General features: G+C 48.5%; 1 protein-coding gene across 1 annotated transcript in view; it reads right to left on the reverse strand.

Annotated features, from left to right (window-relative positions):
- The window catches only part of LOC139533699 (plexin-B2-like), a 73,629-nt gene that overhangs the window by 41,299 nt on the left and 16,878 nt on the right, over positions 1–15,452 (reverse strand). Inside the window, exons 6-15 of the mRNA XM_071331986.1 lie at positions 11,513–11,647; positions 11,282–11,382; positions 7,020–7,146; positions 6,277–6,433; positions 5,940–6,051; positions 4,817–4,928; positions 4,374–4,475; positions 3,010–3,105; positions 1,608–1,695; positions 520–683 (exon numbers count right to left, since the gene is read on the reverse strand). Coding sequence (XP_071188087.1) covers positions 520–683; positions 1,608–1,695; positions 3,010–3,105; positions 4,374–4,475; positions 4,817–4,928; positions 5,940–6,051; positions 6,277–6,433; positions 7,020–7,146; positions 11,282–11,382; positions 11,513–11,647 — 1,194 coding nt within the window. The remainder of the gene's footprint in view (positions 1–519; positions 684–1,607; positions 1,696–3,009; positions 3,106–4,373; positions 4,476–4,816; positions 4,929–5,939; positions 6,052–6,276; positions 6,434–7,019; positions 7,147–11,281; positions 11,383–11,512; positions 11,648–15,452) is intronic.

The following is a 15,452-nucleotide window of genomic DNA, read 5'->3' on the forward strand; positions in this document are numbered from 1 at the left end:
CAAACAGCACTTTCCTGCGGTTGCCAGCAGCTCTTCGCTGTGCTTCAAGCATTGCGCTGTTTATGACTTCAAGCCTATCAACTCCCGAGATTAGGCTGGCAGTACTATAGTGCCTATAAGAACATGCAATAGTCAAAGGGATATGAAATACAAATGGTATGGAGAGAAATACTCCTATAATAACTACAACCTAAAACATATTAACTGGGAATATTGAAGACTCATGTTAAACGGAACCACCAGCTTTCATATGTTCTCATGTTCTGAGCAAGGAACTTAAATGTTAGCTTTCTTACATCGCACATATTTCACTTTTACTTTCTTCTCCAACACGTTGTTTTTGCATTATTTAAACCAAATTGAACATGGGAAAATTGAGGACAGCATGTGTAAGAGAAGAGTAGGACAGTGACAGCTAAAGGAAAGAAGACAGGAAGGAAGAGTGCACCAGACCAGACAGTTGTGACCAGACAGAGGAGAACACCTCTAGTGATAATCAGAGAGAGAGACTGTTCTCACGTCAGTGATCTTGGGGTCGGGGCACTGCGCTGGTTCCTGGGACCCGCACAATTCTCTATACACACAGGACCTCATGTTGGCACACCACACACAGCTGTATTTGGGGTCGGCGTTCTTACACAGGCTGCAGTCCTCACGACCCAGAGAACAGTTATACAGCACCACTAAGAGATGGAGGGGGAGGAGGAGAATGGGAGAGAGAGGAGGGGGAGATAATGAGGATAGAGTGAGAGGAGAGAAAGGAGATGGAAGAATGGGAGAGAGGAGGAGGGGGAGAGAGGAGAGGGTAGAATGGGAGAGAGGAGAGGGTAAAAAGGGAGAGAGGAGGAGAGAGGAGAGGGTAAAAAGGGAGAGAGGAGGAGGGAGAGAGAGGAGAGGGTAATAAGGGAGAGAGGAGGGTAGAAAGGGAGAGAGAGGAGGATAGAGTGAGAGGAGAGAAAGGAGATGGAATAATGGGAGAGAGGAGAGGGTAGAAAGGGAGAGAGGAGGAGGGAGAGAGAGGAGAGGGTAATAAGGGAGAGAGGAGGGTAGAAAGGGAGAGAGAGGAGGATAGAGTGAGAGGAGATGGAATAATGGGAGAGAGGAGGAGGGGGAGAGAGGAGAGGGTAGAAAGGGAGAGAGAGGAGGATAGAGTGAGAGGAGAGAAAGGAGATGGAATAATGGGAGAGAGGAGGAGGGTGAGAGAGGAGGGTAGAATGGGAGAGAGAGGAGGATAGAGTGAGAGAAGAAGGTAGAATGGAGAGAGGAGGAGGGGGAGAGTGGGAGGGGAGAGAAGCAGGGGGGGTTGAGAGGAGGGGAAAGAGATCAAACAACAACTCCATACCAATAACCCACCAGTCTGTACAGGGTTCACATCTTATTCAAATAAGCTTGACCTTTGTCCCAAAAACTGATTGAATAATAATAATGGCTGAATATTAAACATGTCCAATACTCGGGTTATCCAACGCAGGTCCATTAAGGTGAAAGAGTTGAAATGGATCAACAGTGTGAGCAGAATAATCCTGGTTGTATTCAGACAGTTGTTTGAACAGTGCATTGAACAGCAGTGCTGCATCAACTCCAGTGTGTCAGACGGTCTGACTCACCAGTCAGAGTGCTGTCAATCTTCTTCTCTGAGTCTCTGTCTTTGATGTGGAAGGACACATTGACCTCCTGCTCCTTGTCGTAGGCAAACTAAAACACAGGATATACACAACAGAGAAAACTGACATCTGAGTTACTGAGGGCCAGAGACATGTCAAAACACACTTGCTGGCTCTTTCTCACACACACACACACACACACACACACACACACACACACACACACACACACACACACACACACACACACACACACACACACACACACACACACACACACACACACACACACACACACACACACACACACACACACACACACACACACACACACACACACACACACACACACACACACACACACACCAGGGTTTCTGATAGCTGGTGATAGCTGGCTTTTGGACGATTAAAAAAAAGAAGGAAAAGCGATGAATAAAACTGCCTGGGAGAAGAAGTGTTTTCCCACTAACTGCATTATGGGACGAACCACCTCACCTAGCCTACTGGGAAGAAACACCTGTTTCTCAACATCATAAGTTCAACATTCTGATCTGTTACATCAGACTCATTGCTTTTAAAATATATATTCCTATGTAATCTAGGACTCCTGGTTGTCTGAATTGGGGATCTATCGTCCCACAACTGTCCCAGAGTCTGTTTGGAACAGGCTGTTTCTTTCTCCCACAGAATCACAAGCTGACCAATAGGTCAACTGTTCTATTATGGGGGATATTAGATTGACAGCCTGGTGATTCTGCTGTTCTTTACTCGTCTTGTTGGCTGAGGAAAAGTCAGTGTGGACAGTTATTCTATCATCTCCACGTGAGCATCGTTGCATCCTTGAGTTGCATGTTCTGTTAAGATGAATTACCATAATGTAAATGTTATTTGTCATTCTGAGCACCGTGGGTGGACGCCCTAATCAGGTTACCACCCAATGCATACGGGTCCGGTAAATTTCTCAAACGTCTTAAATTATAATACTTCCTGTCAAATATCCGGCACCACATTTTCCTAATGAAAACACTGACATGCACGCATGCACACACAATCCAAAACGCACACAACACGTAAGGGAATTTTTCTGGGGAAGTTTTTTTTAATTTTCTCCCAAAATAGACTCCCCATCTGATGTGCTTTTGATTAAACCCAATGACCCCCCCCCCCCCACAGTGGGTAGCAGTGCTGTGACTCGCTGCTCAATAGCTTTTACCTCCATACTGGCAGCCTCTCAAACTCAGTATGAAAACAGATGGGTGGAGAGACAGAGACAGAAAGAGTTGGAGTACTGGCTGGAGGCTGGAGGTGAATGTCTTTGGGACTGAGGGAAAAGACTTGTACTGCTCATGTGGGGCGCTGGGATGTAAAACCTGTGTTGTCTCAACTAGAGGTGGATATTACTGACCTCATAACCCTTGAAGTTGAACTTTAACCCCTCATTAAAGGTGAACTCTTCCTCTGTGTGTTTCATGAGCTCCGTACCAATCTTAAACGTGTGATCCTGGAGAGAGAGAGACAGAGACACACACAGGACAAGAGAGACAGAGACGCACACAGGACAGACAGAGACGCACACAGGACAAGAGAGGTAGAGACGCACACAGGACAAGAGAGACAGAGACGCACACAGGACAGACAGAGACACACACAGGACAGACAGAGACACACACAGGACAGACAGAGACACACACAGGACAAGAGAGCCAGAGACACACACAGGACAAGAGAGCCAGAGACACACACAGGACAAGAGAGCCAGAGACACACACAGGACAAGAGAGGTAGAGACACACACAGGACAAGAGAGGTAGAGACACACACAGGACAAGAGAGACAGAGACACACACAGGACAAGAGAGACAGAGACACACACAGGACAAGAGAGACAGAGACGCACACAGGACAAGAGAGGTAGAGACGCACACAGGACAAGAGAGACAGAGACGCACACAGGACAGACAGAGACACACACAGGACAAGAGAGACAGAGACGCACACAGGACAAGAGAGGTAGAGACGCACACAGGACAAGAGAGACAGAGACGCACACAGGACAAGAGAGGTAGAGACACACACAGGACAAGAGAGCCAGAGACACACACAGGACAAGAGAGACAGAGACACACACAGGACAAGAGAGACAGAGACGCACACAGGACAAGAGAGGTAGAGACGCACACAGGACAAGAGAGACAGAGACGCACACAGGACAGACAGAGACACACACAGGACAGACAGAGACGCACACAGGACAGACAGAGACACACACAGGACAGACAGAGACACACACAGGACAGACAGAGACACACACAGGACAAGAGAGACAGAGACACACACAGGACAAGAGAGACAGAGACGCACACAGGACAGACAGAGACACACAGAGACACACACAGGACAGACAGAGACACACACAGGACAAGAGAGCATGTGTATTAGAATGAGTAGAAGTCAGTCAGGCTGTCAGGCAAAACCACAACGAACCATATTAGATAAACAGCACTGTATATGATCTAATAGTGAATGAGGAAGAAAAGCAGATGTAGTCTCATTAGAGGAACAGCCAAGTTAATCATCAATGGTAGACGATCACTAAATAGGTGTCTGAAATGTGAACCCAAAATGGCACCCTACCCCCTACAGTGAACCCAAACGGCACCCTATTCCCTACAGAGTGCACTCAAATGGCACCCTATTCCCTAAGTAGTGCACTGTATAGGTAATATGGTGTAATTTGGGACGCAAGCCTCAGAGCTGTGTCTATCTCACCTTGTAAATGTTCAGGTTCTTCCCTTGGAAGCTGATGGGGATGCGGTAGCCTACAGGGATGAGATGAGGGTCTGGGTTCTCAAACTGAGGACAGCTTTCAGCCTGGAGGGAGAACAGAAGGTAGCTGGTTTAATCAGACAGACATATAGGCAGACAGACATATAGGCAGGCAGACATACAGGCAGGCAGACATACAGGCAGAGCTTGCCAGTTGCCACCTATAAGGCAGAAAGTCGGTAACAGATACAAGCTGGCTCAGAGACAATAGCTCTTTATCAATTCATCTTCCTTCACTTCCTCACATCCTCTCTTCTGGCCCGCTTCTCAAAAAGTATTGGACCTTCTTCTTGAGGAGGCGGGGAGAGAGGACACAAGGAATTGTGGAAAGACAAAAGGAGATTGAGCCAAACTGTGTAGTTCACTGAGACAGGGCTTCCTCCTACTTGTTGGGCTTTGACGATGTGAGCTCCGTCTACAGCATCATCTATGTCACTGCAGGTGTGGTCCTGGGCATTCCACTGGCACTGCCACTCACTGGTCACACATGCTATACACCTGGGGACAATCAACCAATAGGAGGAAGAGATAAGGAATCAGAGTTTATATAGCCAATGAGCACAGAGATCCTCAAAGGTGTTCAGTGTAAAATGAGTGAACAGAGCACTGAGAATAACTGTCAGAAAAGCGTCATTAACGGGTAGTCTCCATAAAGCAGATCAGCAACGGGTCCATCTTCAAGGCATTCCTAGTCGATCACCGAACATTTCTGTAAAGCAAACGATAAAGCCTTGCACTCCTATTTATTGCACTCCTATTTACCGTCAAAGAATACAGCAAACAGTTGCTGTTTTTATGAGTGAGTTCATCTTTAAGTTTTTATTCAGTACTGTCAACAATGTTTTTATTCAACACTTTTACACAACATAAATGTGCTTCTCCCTACTTCCACTCGTGCTGAGTAGCCGTGTATCAACAGGCCTGTTGTTTTATTATCAGCAGCTCGTCAGGAATATTTCACTTTTCTGGTCATAGGAACAACATGAATTGGAGCATGAGGCAGACATAATGTGGTGCGACTTGAGTTTGGCCATCAGGTGGAAGACGGTGTCCCCTATCTCTGGTCAGTCTCACCGGAGGAAAGGAGAAAGCAGGGACTATGAGAGGTGGACCCTCTGCTGCGCTCTCCCTCCGCTGAGACTGACCATCAGACGCAGGGACCATCAGTTCAACAAAATAAAAAAGCTAATTATTAGAATTTATGCTCAGCTGAGCCTCGCAAATGATACAACTGATCTATTTTGTCATCAAAGCTCGAGTTTTGAAATATAATATAGTCTGAGAAGAACAATAGTCAGGAAGGCATAAAGCCAATATGTTGTGATAATGTATTAGGCCTACTGCACAAACCTCATTCCTACACAACAGTTTTATTAGGTTACTGTTGCATAGGCTTACATTATTAAGTCCTGTTTTTAAAGAATATCTGAGTGGTAGATCTCGGCTTGGAAAGTGATCTTGTCTCAGAAAAGGTTGGTGACCATAAAGGGTTTTACTGGCGCCACTTACGGCGTGTTCTCTGACTTCCTGACGGTGGCGGCACAGTTGTAGAACTTGTATTCACTGGACGTCACCTCGATGCCGTGGTTGACCAGGATCTTCACCTGCATCGTCACAAAGTCTGAACACAATATGACAAAACAGTCCATTAATCTGAGAGGAAATGTTAGCCTGGTCACCTGACTGGTTCTGTACTGAATAAAACACAATGTTGCCTTGTTTGACAAGACAAAGACTAGTTAGTTAAAGAAAGACTGATATCCAGGCTAAAAAACAGCATACAGAACCCATCTACCCCCCAAGGAGCTAAGGACCGGGGTTAGGACCAGTATTCAGGAGGACTCACCCTGCTTGTCATGTGTAGAGGGGATGTTCACAGGGTCAGGGAGGGCACAGGTGACCTTCTGGTCCATCACCACAGCTTCACTAGTGTCTGAACCAAACCTGCACTCGATAATGTCAGAAGGGCCGATCTTGGGGAGGGAGGGGATGTCGATTTCAACCTGGACAGGAGAAAAACAGAGGTTTTTGAGGAGTGAGAGAGAGAAAGAGGGAGACAGAGACCGAGAGCGAGAGAGAAACAAGAGAATAAATTTCCTCTTGAATACAAAGAGGTCCATTGAGGAAATGCAATTGTTTTTCAAGTCACAGGACTGGTTATGTGACAAAAACTCAAGTTCCTGGAGAGAATTGAGACGAAATGGAGTGAAATAAAGTGACTGATATGCAGGTCTACAGTTTAAAATGTACACAGTTCATTAATCCAGAACTGACCCAGAAAGCTAATTTCTCTGTGTGTGTGTGTATGTGTGTGTGTGTGTGTGTGTGTGTGTGTGTGTGTGTGTGTGTGTGTGTGTGTGTGTGTGTGTGTGTGTGTGTGTGTGTGTGAGAGAGTGAGAGTGAGCGAGAGAGAGAGTGCGAGAGAAATGCACTGAGAAGGAGCAGAGCTTAATGGAATTGACTAGAGTTAAACTCAGAATGAATGAATTCAGAATGAAGCAAACCCAGCACAACAGATGATCTTTCACACTGGAGAGGACAGCTGCCAATGACAGGGAAAGTAGACATGTACACTCAACCACTCAGTACCTGCTGGGTCTTCCTACAGCTGAAGCTGGGTGGGTTAAAGGCCTGGATCTGAACACACTGCTGGTTGGGGCTCCACAGCCACGTGTTGTCATCCTCAGCCCTGGGACAGTCTCCCTTCCTGGTACACCTGGAGGAGAACAGACCAGTCACACCCTGGACCACAGCTAACCCTGGACCACAGCTAACCCTGGACCACAGCTAACCCTGGACGACAGCTAACCCTGGACCACAGCTAACCCTGGACCACAGCTAACCCTGGACCACAGCTAACCCTGGACCCCAGCTAACCCTGGACCACAGCTAACCCTGGACCACAGCTAACCCTGGAGTCTGGATTACAGCTAACCCTGGACTACAGCTAACCCTGGACTACAGCTAACCCTGGACTACAGCTAACCCTGGACTACAGCTAACCCTGGACTACAGCTAACCCTGGACCACAGCTAACCCTGGACCACAGCTAACCCTGGATTACAGCTAACCCTGGACCCCAGCTAACCCTGGACTTCAGGTAACCAGGAGTCTAGGCTACAGCTAGCCCTGGACCCCAGCTAGCCCTGGACCCCAGCTAGCCCTGGACCACAGCTAGCCCTGGACCACAGCTAGCCCTGGACCACAGCTAGCCCTGGAGTCTGGACCACAGCTAACCCTGGACCCCAGCTAACCCTGGACTACAGCTAACCAGGGGTCTAGGCTACAGCTAGCCCTGGACCCCAGCTAGCCCTGGACCACAGCTAACCCTGGAGTCTGGACCACAGCTAACCCTGGACCCCAGCTAACCCTGGACCCCAGCTAACCCTGGACTACAGCTAACCAGGAGTCTAGGCTACAGCTAGCCCTGGACCCCAGCTAGCTCTGGACCCCATCTAGCCCTGGACCACAGCTAGCCCTGGACCACAGCTAACCCTGGAGTCTGGACCCCAGCGAACCCTGGACCCCAGCGAACCCTGGACCCCAGCGAACCCTGGACCACAGCTAACCCTGGACCACAGCTAACCCTGGACCACAGCTAACCCTGGACCACAGCTAACCCTGGACCACAGCTAACCCTGGACCACAGCTAACCCTGGACCACAGCTAACCCTGGACTACAGCTAACCCTGGACCACAGCTAACAAGGAGTCTAGGCTACAGCTAACCCTGGACCCCAGCTAACCCTGGACTACAGCTAACCCTGGAGTCTGGATTACAGCTAACCCTGGACTACAGCTAACCCTGGACTACAGCTAACCCTGGACCACAGCTAACCCTGGACCACAGCTAACCCTGGACCACAGCTAACCCTGGATTACAGCTAACCCTGGACCCCAGCTAATCCTGGACTTCAGGTAACCAGGAGTCTAGGCTACAGCTAGCCCTGGACCCCAGCTAGCCCTGGACCCCAGCTAGCCCTGGACCACAGCTAGCCCTGGACCACAGCTAGCCCTGGAGTCTGGACCACAGCTAACCCTGGACCCCAGCTAACCCTGGACTACAGCTAACCAGGGGTCTAGGCTACAGCTAGCCCTGGACCCCAGCTAGCTCTGGACCCCAGCTAGCCCTGGACCCCAGCTAGCCCTGGACCACAGCTAACCCTGGAGTCTGGACCACAGCTAACCCTGGACCCCAGCTAACCCTGGACCCCAGCTAACCCTGGACTACAGCTAACCAGGAGTCTAGGCTACAGCTAGCCCTGGACCCCAGCTAGCTCTGGACCCCATCTAGCCCTGGACCACAGCTAGCCCTGGACCACAGCTAACCCTGGAGTCTGGACCCCAGCTAACCCTGGACCCCAGCGAACCCTGGACCCCAGCGAACCCTGGACCCCAGCGAACCCTGGACCACAGCTAACCCTGGACCACAGCTAACCCTGGACCACAGCTAACCCTGGACCACAGCTAACCCTGGACCACAGCTAACCCTGGACCACAGCTAACCCTGGACCACAGCTAACCCTGGACCACAGCTAACCCTGGACTACAGCTAACCCTGGACTACAGCTAACCCTGGACCACAGCTAACAAGGAGTCTAGGCTACAGCTAACCCTGGACCCCAGCTAACCCTGGACTACAGCTAACCAGGAGTCTAGGCTACAGCTAGCCCTGGACCCCAGCTAGCCCTGGACCCCAGCTAGCCCTGGACTACAGCTTACCCTGGACTACAGCTAACCAGGAGTCTAGGCTACAGCTAGCCCTGGACCCCAGCTAGCCCTGGACCACAGCTAACCCTGGACCACAGCTAACCCTGGAGTCTGGACTACAGCTAACCCTGGACCACAGCTAACCCTGGACCACAGCTAACCCTGGACCCCAGCTAACCCTGGACCCCAGCTAACCCTGGACCCCAGCTAACCCTGGACCCCAGCTAACCCTGGACCCCAGCTAACCCTGGACCCCAGCTAACCCTGGACTACAGCTAACCCTGGACCAAAGCTAACCCTGGACTACAGCTAACCCTGGACTACAGCTAACCAGGAGTCTAGGCTACAGCTAACCCTGGACCACAGCTAACCCTGGACCACAGCTAACCCTGGACCCCAGCTAACCCTGGACCGCAGCTAACCCTGGACCGCAGCTAACCCTAGACCACAGCTAACCCTGGACCACAGCTAACCCTGGACCACAGCTAACCCTGGACCACAGCTAACCCTGGACCACAGCTAACCCTGGACTACAGCTAACCCTGGACTACAGCTAACCCTGGACCACAGCTAACCCTGGACCACAGCTAACCCTGGACTACAGCTAACCAGGAGTCTAGGCTACAGCTAGCCCTGGACCCCAGCTAGCCCTGGACCCCAGCTAGCCCTGGACCCCAGCTAGCCCTGGACCACAGCTAGCCCTGGACCACAGCTAACCCTGGACTACAGCTAACCCTGGACCACAGCTAACCCTGGACCACAGCTAACCCTGGACTACAGCTAACCAGGAGTCTAGGCTACAGCTAGCCCTGGACCCCAGCTAGCCTTGGACCCCAGCTAACCCTGGACCACAGCTAACACTGGACTACAGCTAACCAGGAGTCTGGACTACAGCTAACCAGGAGTCTGGACTACAGCTAACCAGGAGTCTGGACTACAGCTAACCAGGAGTCTGCTACCTGTATCCAGGCCCAGTTCATCACTGATAGGAGCTAAAGAGAAAAAATAGTCCTGGACCATCTATAACAGGATAAAGACATTTATAAGTTAGATTGTATTATTCATTAAAAAGATCAATGAGCAGCAGGAAATATTGCAGTTAAAACCAATGTTCCCCCAAAGAATTGTCACTGAGCACATTTCAAGTCTGCTGAGCGCAAATTTGAACATAGTGAAAATTCTGTGCAACTTCTAGCGCACGTTTACTGTGAACACTGAGGCTGTACCCGCTTTAAGTTACAGTTCTAACAGTGACAATGTAGGCTACTGTGGCTATTTGATCATAATGTAGGCCTACCAGAGTGGCCTACCATCAAAAACAATGGTGAAAATTCATTGAACACCACACCTTTTAACATAGAAATATCTGTTCTATCATTCAGCCTACAGTAGCAGCCAATGTGTGGTGTTCAATGTAGACCTACATTCCATGAGACTTTTGAAAACAACATGCAGGGCTTGACATGAACCTGTTTATCCACTTGTCCTTCAGACAAGGAGGTGACGGAAAATGTTGTGTTGATGCAAGAAACCACTTTACTAAATATAATGTATTATTATTCCCCATACCATTATTACAGAGTATCAGACAAATGATGCTTCCCTCTGCCTAATGGCCACGTAGCTTATTCAAGCCTGTCTCAAAATACAACACTGCCCCTTTAAGAGATAAAAAATATCTTTACCTGCTTGGCTTTTCAAAGATGTCTAGAAATGAACAGGTTGTGTGCTCTTGTAGGAAGCAACCACTCCCCTATTGACGACTACAAATGATCTATAACTGGGCTAATAACTCACTAACTAGCAAAGGATATGAACAAATGTGCACACGTGGCTACATGCAGCTCTGATTGGTTAAGGCGCAGCGGTCTGTGTGATCGAGCTCAGTCGTGCCTGTCCATGCAATAGAATCCTACACCGTGCGTTCTGCCTCGGTACGTTGCATTGAAAGCGTTGATTCAATCACAATTCCAACAGTAAAGGGAAACGTTGATAGCGTTAACTAAGGGGGAAAACTCTAGAAAGTTGAGTGAAGTTGAATCTCGTGCTTCTCTGCGCGGGCTGGTATTTCTTCTGCTCGGCAGTCCGAGGAGCTGCAGGCAGCTTAGAGGGAACATTGGCTATAACTGGTACTGTACTCACTTGCCCTGCAGCACACACCAGCCACAGTAGGGGTCTTTCTGTGCCACGCAGGACTGGCAGTCTGTCTTCAGGTGGCACGCCTGCACTGGCACCTTGGTGATCTATGAGCAAAACAAAAACGGCTGATTCAAACATTGCTTGGATATCGTACTAACCAAAATGCATGGAATGCCTCACACTGATGAAAATCTACGCTCTGGGATAAAGTTCCACGTTAAGTTCCCGGCTCACCTTCTTCTCTGTGGTGATGTAGAGGTGTGTGAGGCTGGTGTCAAACAGCAGGTTCTTGTTGACCTTGTCCCCGGTGTTCTCCCCAGGGGCGCGGCCGTACACCTCTGGTCTGGTCGACAGGTGCAGCTTCAACACCTACGTTACATTAGCAGAAAGAAGGCAGAAAAGGCGGCCGGGTCGATGCAGAAGACTTTAGTCAACTATTAAGGAAAATACATACAAGTCAGAGCAGCCTATAGAATAACATTCCAGCAGGACGTGTTTCTGTTTAGCAGACACTCTTATGCAGAGCAACTTGTAGTCAGTGCATTTAACTAAGGTAGGTAAGACCAACCACATATCACAGTCATTGCTTTCCTCAAGTAAAACGTTCTTCAAAAAAGAAAATATTAGCAAAATCAGTTACAGTGCTAGTAAGAAAGACTAGTGTTAGTAATAGCTAGTAGTGACAGGTCAACAGTAAGGTGTTAGCTAGTAGTGACAGGTCAACAGTAAGGTGGTAGCTAGTAGTGACAAGTCAACAGTAAGGTGTTAGCTAGTAGTGACAGGTCAACAGTAAGGTGTTAGCTAGTAGTGACAGGTCAATAGTAAGGTGGTCGCTAGTAGTGACAGGTCAACAGTAAGGTGTTAGCTAGTAGTGACAGGTCAACAGTAAGGTGTTAGCTAGTAGTGACAGGTCAACAGTAAGGTGTTAGCTAGTAGTGACAGGTCAACAGTAAGGTGGTAGCTAGTAGTGACAGGTCAACAGTAAGGTGGTAGCTAGTAGTGACAGGTCAACAGTAAGGTGGTAGCTAGTAGTGACAGGTCAACAGTAAGGTGGTAGCTAGTAGTGACAGGTCAACAGTAAGGTGGTAGCTAGTAGTGACAGGTCAACAGTAAGGTAATAGCTAGTAGTGACAGGTCAACAGTAAGGTGTTAGCTAGTAGTGACAGGTCAACAGTAAGGTGGTAGCTAGTAGTGACAGGTCAACAGTAAGGTGGTAGCTAGTAGTGACAGGTCAACACTAAGGCGGTAGCTAGTAGTGACAGGTCAACACTAAGGCGGTAGCTAGTAGTGACAGGTCAACAGTAAGGTGGTAGCTAGTAGTGACAGGTCAACAGTAAGGTGTTAGCTAGTAGTGACAGGTCAACAGTAAGGTGTTAGCTAGTAGTGACAGGTCAACAGTAAGGTGTTAGCTAGTAGTGACAGGTCAACAGTAAGGTGGTAGCTAGTAGTGACAGGTCAACAGTAAGGTGGTAGCTAGTAGTGACAGGTCAACACTAAGGCGGTAGCTAGTAGTGACAGGTCAACAGTAAGGCGGTAACTAGTAGTGACAGGTCAACAGTAAGGCGGTAGCTAGTAGTGACAGGTCAATAGTAAGGCGGTAGCTAGTAGTGACAGGTCAATAGTAAGGTGGTCGCTAGTAGTGACAGGTCAACAGTAAGGTGTTAGCTAGTAGTGACAGGTCAACAGTAAGGTGTTAGCTAGTAGTGACAGGTCAACAGTAAGGTGGTGGCTAGTAGTGACAGGTCAACAGTAAGGTGGTAGCTAGTAGTGACAGGTCAACAGTAAGGTGGTAGCTAGTAGTGACAGGTCAACAGTAAGGTGTTAGCTAGTAGTGACAGGTCAACAGTAAGGTGGTCGCTAGTAGTGACAGGTCATAGTAAGGTGGTCGCTAGTAGTGACAGGTCAACAGTAAGGTGGTGGCTAGTAGTGACAGGTCAACAGTAAGGTGTTAGCTAGTAGTGACAGGTCAATATTAAGGTGGTAGCTAGTAGTGACAGGTCAACAGTAAGGTGGTAGCTAGTAGTGACAGGTCAACAGTAAGGTAATAGCTAGTAGTGACAGGTCATAGTAAGGTGGTAGCTAGTAGTGACAGGTCAACAGTAAGGTGGTGGCTAGTAGTGACAGGTCAACAGTAAGGCGGTAGCTAGTAGTGACAGGTCAACAGTAAGGTGTTAGCTAGTAGTGACAGGTCAACAGTAAGGTGTTAGCTAGTAGTGACAGGTCAACAGTAAGGTGGTAGCTAGTAGTGACAGGTCAACAGTAAGGTGGTAGCTAGTAGTGACAGGTCAACAGTAAGGTGGTCGCTAGTAGTGACAGGTCAACAGTAAGGCGGTAGCTAGTAGTGACAGGTCAATAGTAAGGTGGTAGCTAGTAGTGACAGGTCAATAGTAAGGTGGTCGCTAGTAGTGACAGGTCAACAGTAAGGTGTTAGCTAGTAGTGACAGGTCAACAGTAAGGTGTTAGCTAGTAGTGACAGGTCAACAGTAAGGTGGTGGCTAGTAGTGACAGGTCAACAGTAAGGTGTTAGCTAGTAGTGACAGGTCAATAGTAAGGTGGTCGCTAGTAGTGACAGGTCAACAGTAAGGTGTTAGCTAGTAGTGACAGGTCAACAGTAAGGTGGTAGCTAGTAGTGACAGGTCAACAGTAAGGTAATAGCTAGTAGTGACAGGTCAACAGTAAGGTGGTAGCTAGTAGTGACAGGTCAACAGTAAGGTGGTCGCTAGTAGTGACAGGTCAACAGTAAGGTGGTCGCTAGTAGTGACAGGTCAACAGTAAGGTGTTAGCTAGTAGTGACAGGTCATAGTAAGGTGGTCGCTAGTAGTGACAGGTCAACAGTAAGGTGGTGGCTAGTAGTGACAGGTCAACAGTAAGGTGGTAGCTAGTAATGACAGGTCAACAGTAAGGTAATAGCTAGTAGTGACAGGTCATAGTAAGGTGGTAGCTAGTAGTGACAGGTCAACAGTAAGGTGGTGGCTAGTAGTGACAGGTCAACAGTAAGGTGGTAGCTAGTAGTGACAGGTCAACAGTAAGGTGTTAGCTAGTAGTGACAGGTCAACAGTAAGGTGGTAGCTAGTAGTGACAGGTCAACAGTAAGGTGTTAGCTAGTAGTGACAGGTCAACAGTAAGGTGGTAGCTAGTAGTGACAGGTCAACAGTAAGGCGGTCGCTAGTAGTGACAGGTCAATAGTAAGGTGGTCGCTAGTAGTGACAGGTCAACAGTAAGGTGTTAGCTAGTAGTGACAGGTCAACAGTAAGGTGTTAGCTAGTAGTGACAGGTCAACAGTAAGGTGGTGGCTAGTAGTGACAGGTCAACAGTAAGGTGTTAGCTAGTAGTGACAGGTCAATAGTAAGGTGGTCGCTAGTAGTGACAGGTCAACAGTAAGGTGGTAGCTAGTAGTGACAGGTCAACAGTAAGGTGGCAACTAGTAGTGACAGGTCAACAGTAAGGTGGCAACTAGTAGTGACAGGTCAACAGTAAGGTGGTCGCTAGTAGTGACAGGTCAACAGTAAGGTGGTCGCTAGTAGTGACAGGTCAACAGTAAGGTGGTCGCTAGTAGTGACAGGTCAACAGTAAGGTGTTAGCTAGTAGTGACAGGTCATAGTAAGGTGGTCGCTAGTAGTGACAGGTCATAGTAAGGTGGTCGCTAGTAGTGACAGGTCAACAGTAAGGTGGTGGCTAGTAGTGACAGGTCAACAGTAAGGTGTTAGCTAGTAGTGACAGGTCAATATTAAGGTGGTAGCTAGTAGTGACAGGTCAACAGTAAGGTGGTAGCTAGTAGTGACAGGTCAACAGTAAGGTAATAGCTAGTAGTGACAGGTCATAGTAAGGTGGTCGCTAGTAGTGACAGGTCAACAGTAAGGTGGTGGCTAGTAGTGACAGGTCAACAGTAAGGCGGTAGCTAGTAGTGACAGGTCAACAGTAAGGTGTTAGCTAGTAGTGACAGGTCAACAGTAAGGTGTTAGCTAGTAGTGACAGGTCAACAGTAAGGTGGTAGCTAGTAGTGACAGGTCAACAGTAAGGTGGTAGCTAGTAGTGACAGGTCAACAGTAAGGTGGTAGCTAGTAGTGACAGGTCAACAGTAAGGTGGTCGCTAGTAGTGACAGGTCAACAGTAAGGCGGTAGCTAGTAGTGACAGGTCAACAGTAAGGTGTTAGCTAGTAGTGACAGGTCAACA

The sequence above is a fragment of the Salvelinus alpinus genome, chromosome 11 (genome assembly GCF_045679555.1).
Source record: "Salvelinus alpinus chromosome 11, SLU_Salpinus.1, whole genome shotgun sequence".
In the NCBI taxonomy this organism is placed as follows: domain Eukaryota; kingdom Metazoa; phylum Chordata; class Actinopteri; order Salmoniformes; family Salmonidae; genus Salvelinus; species Salvelinus alpinus.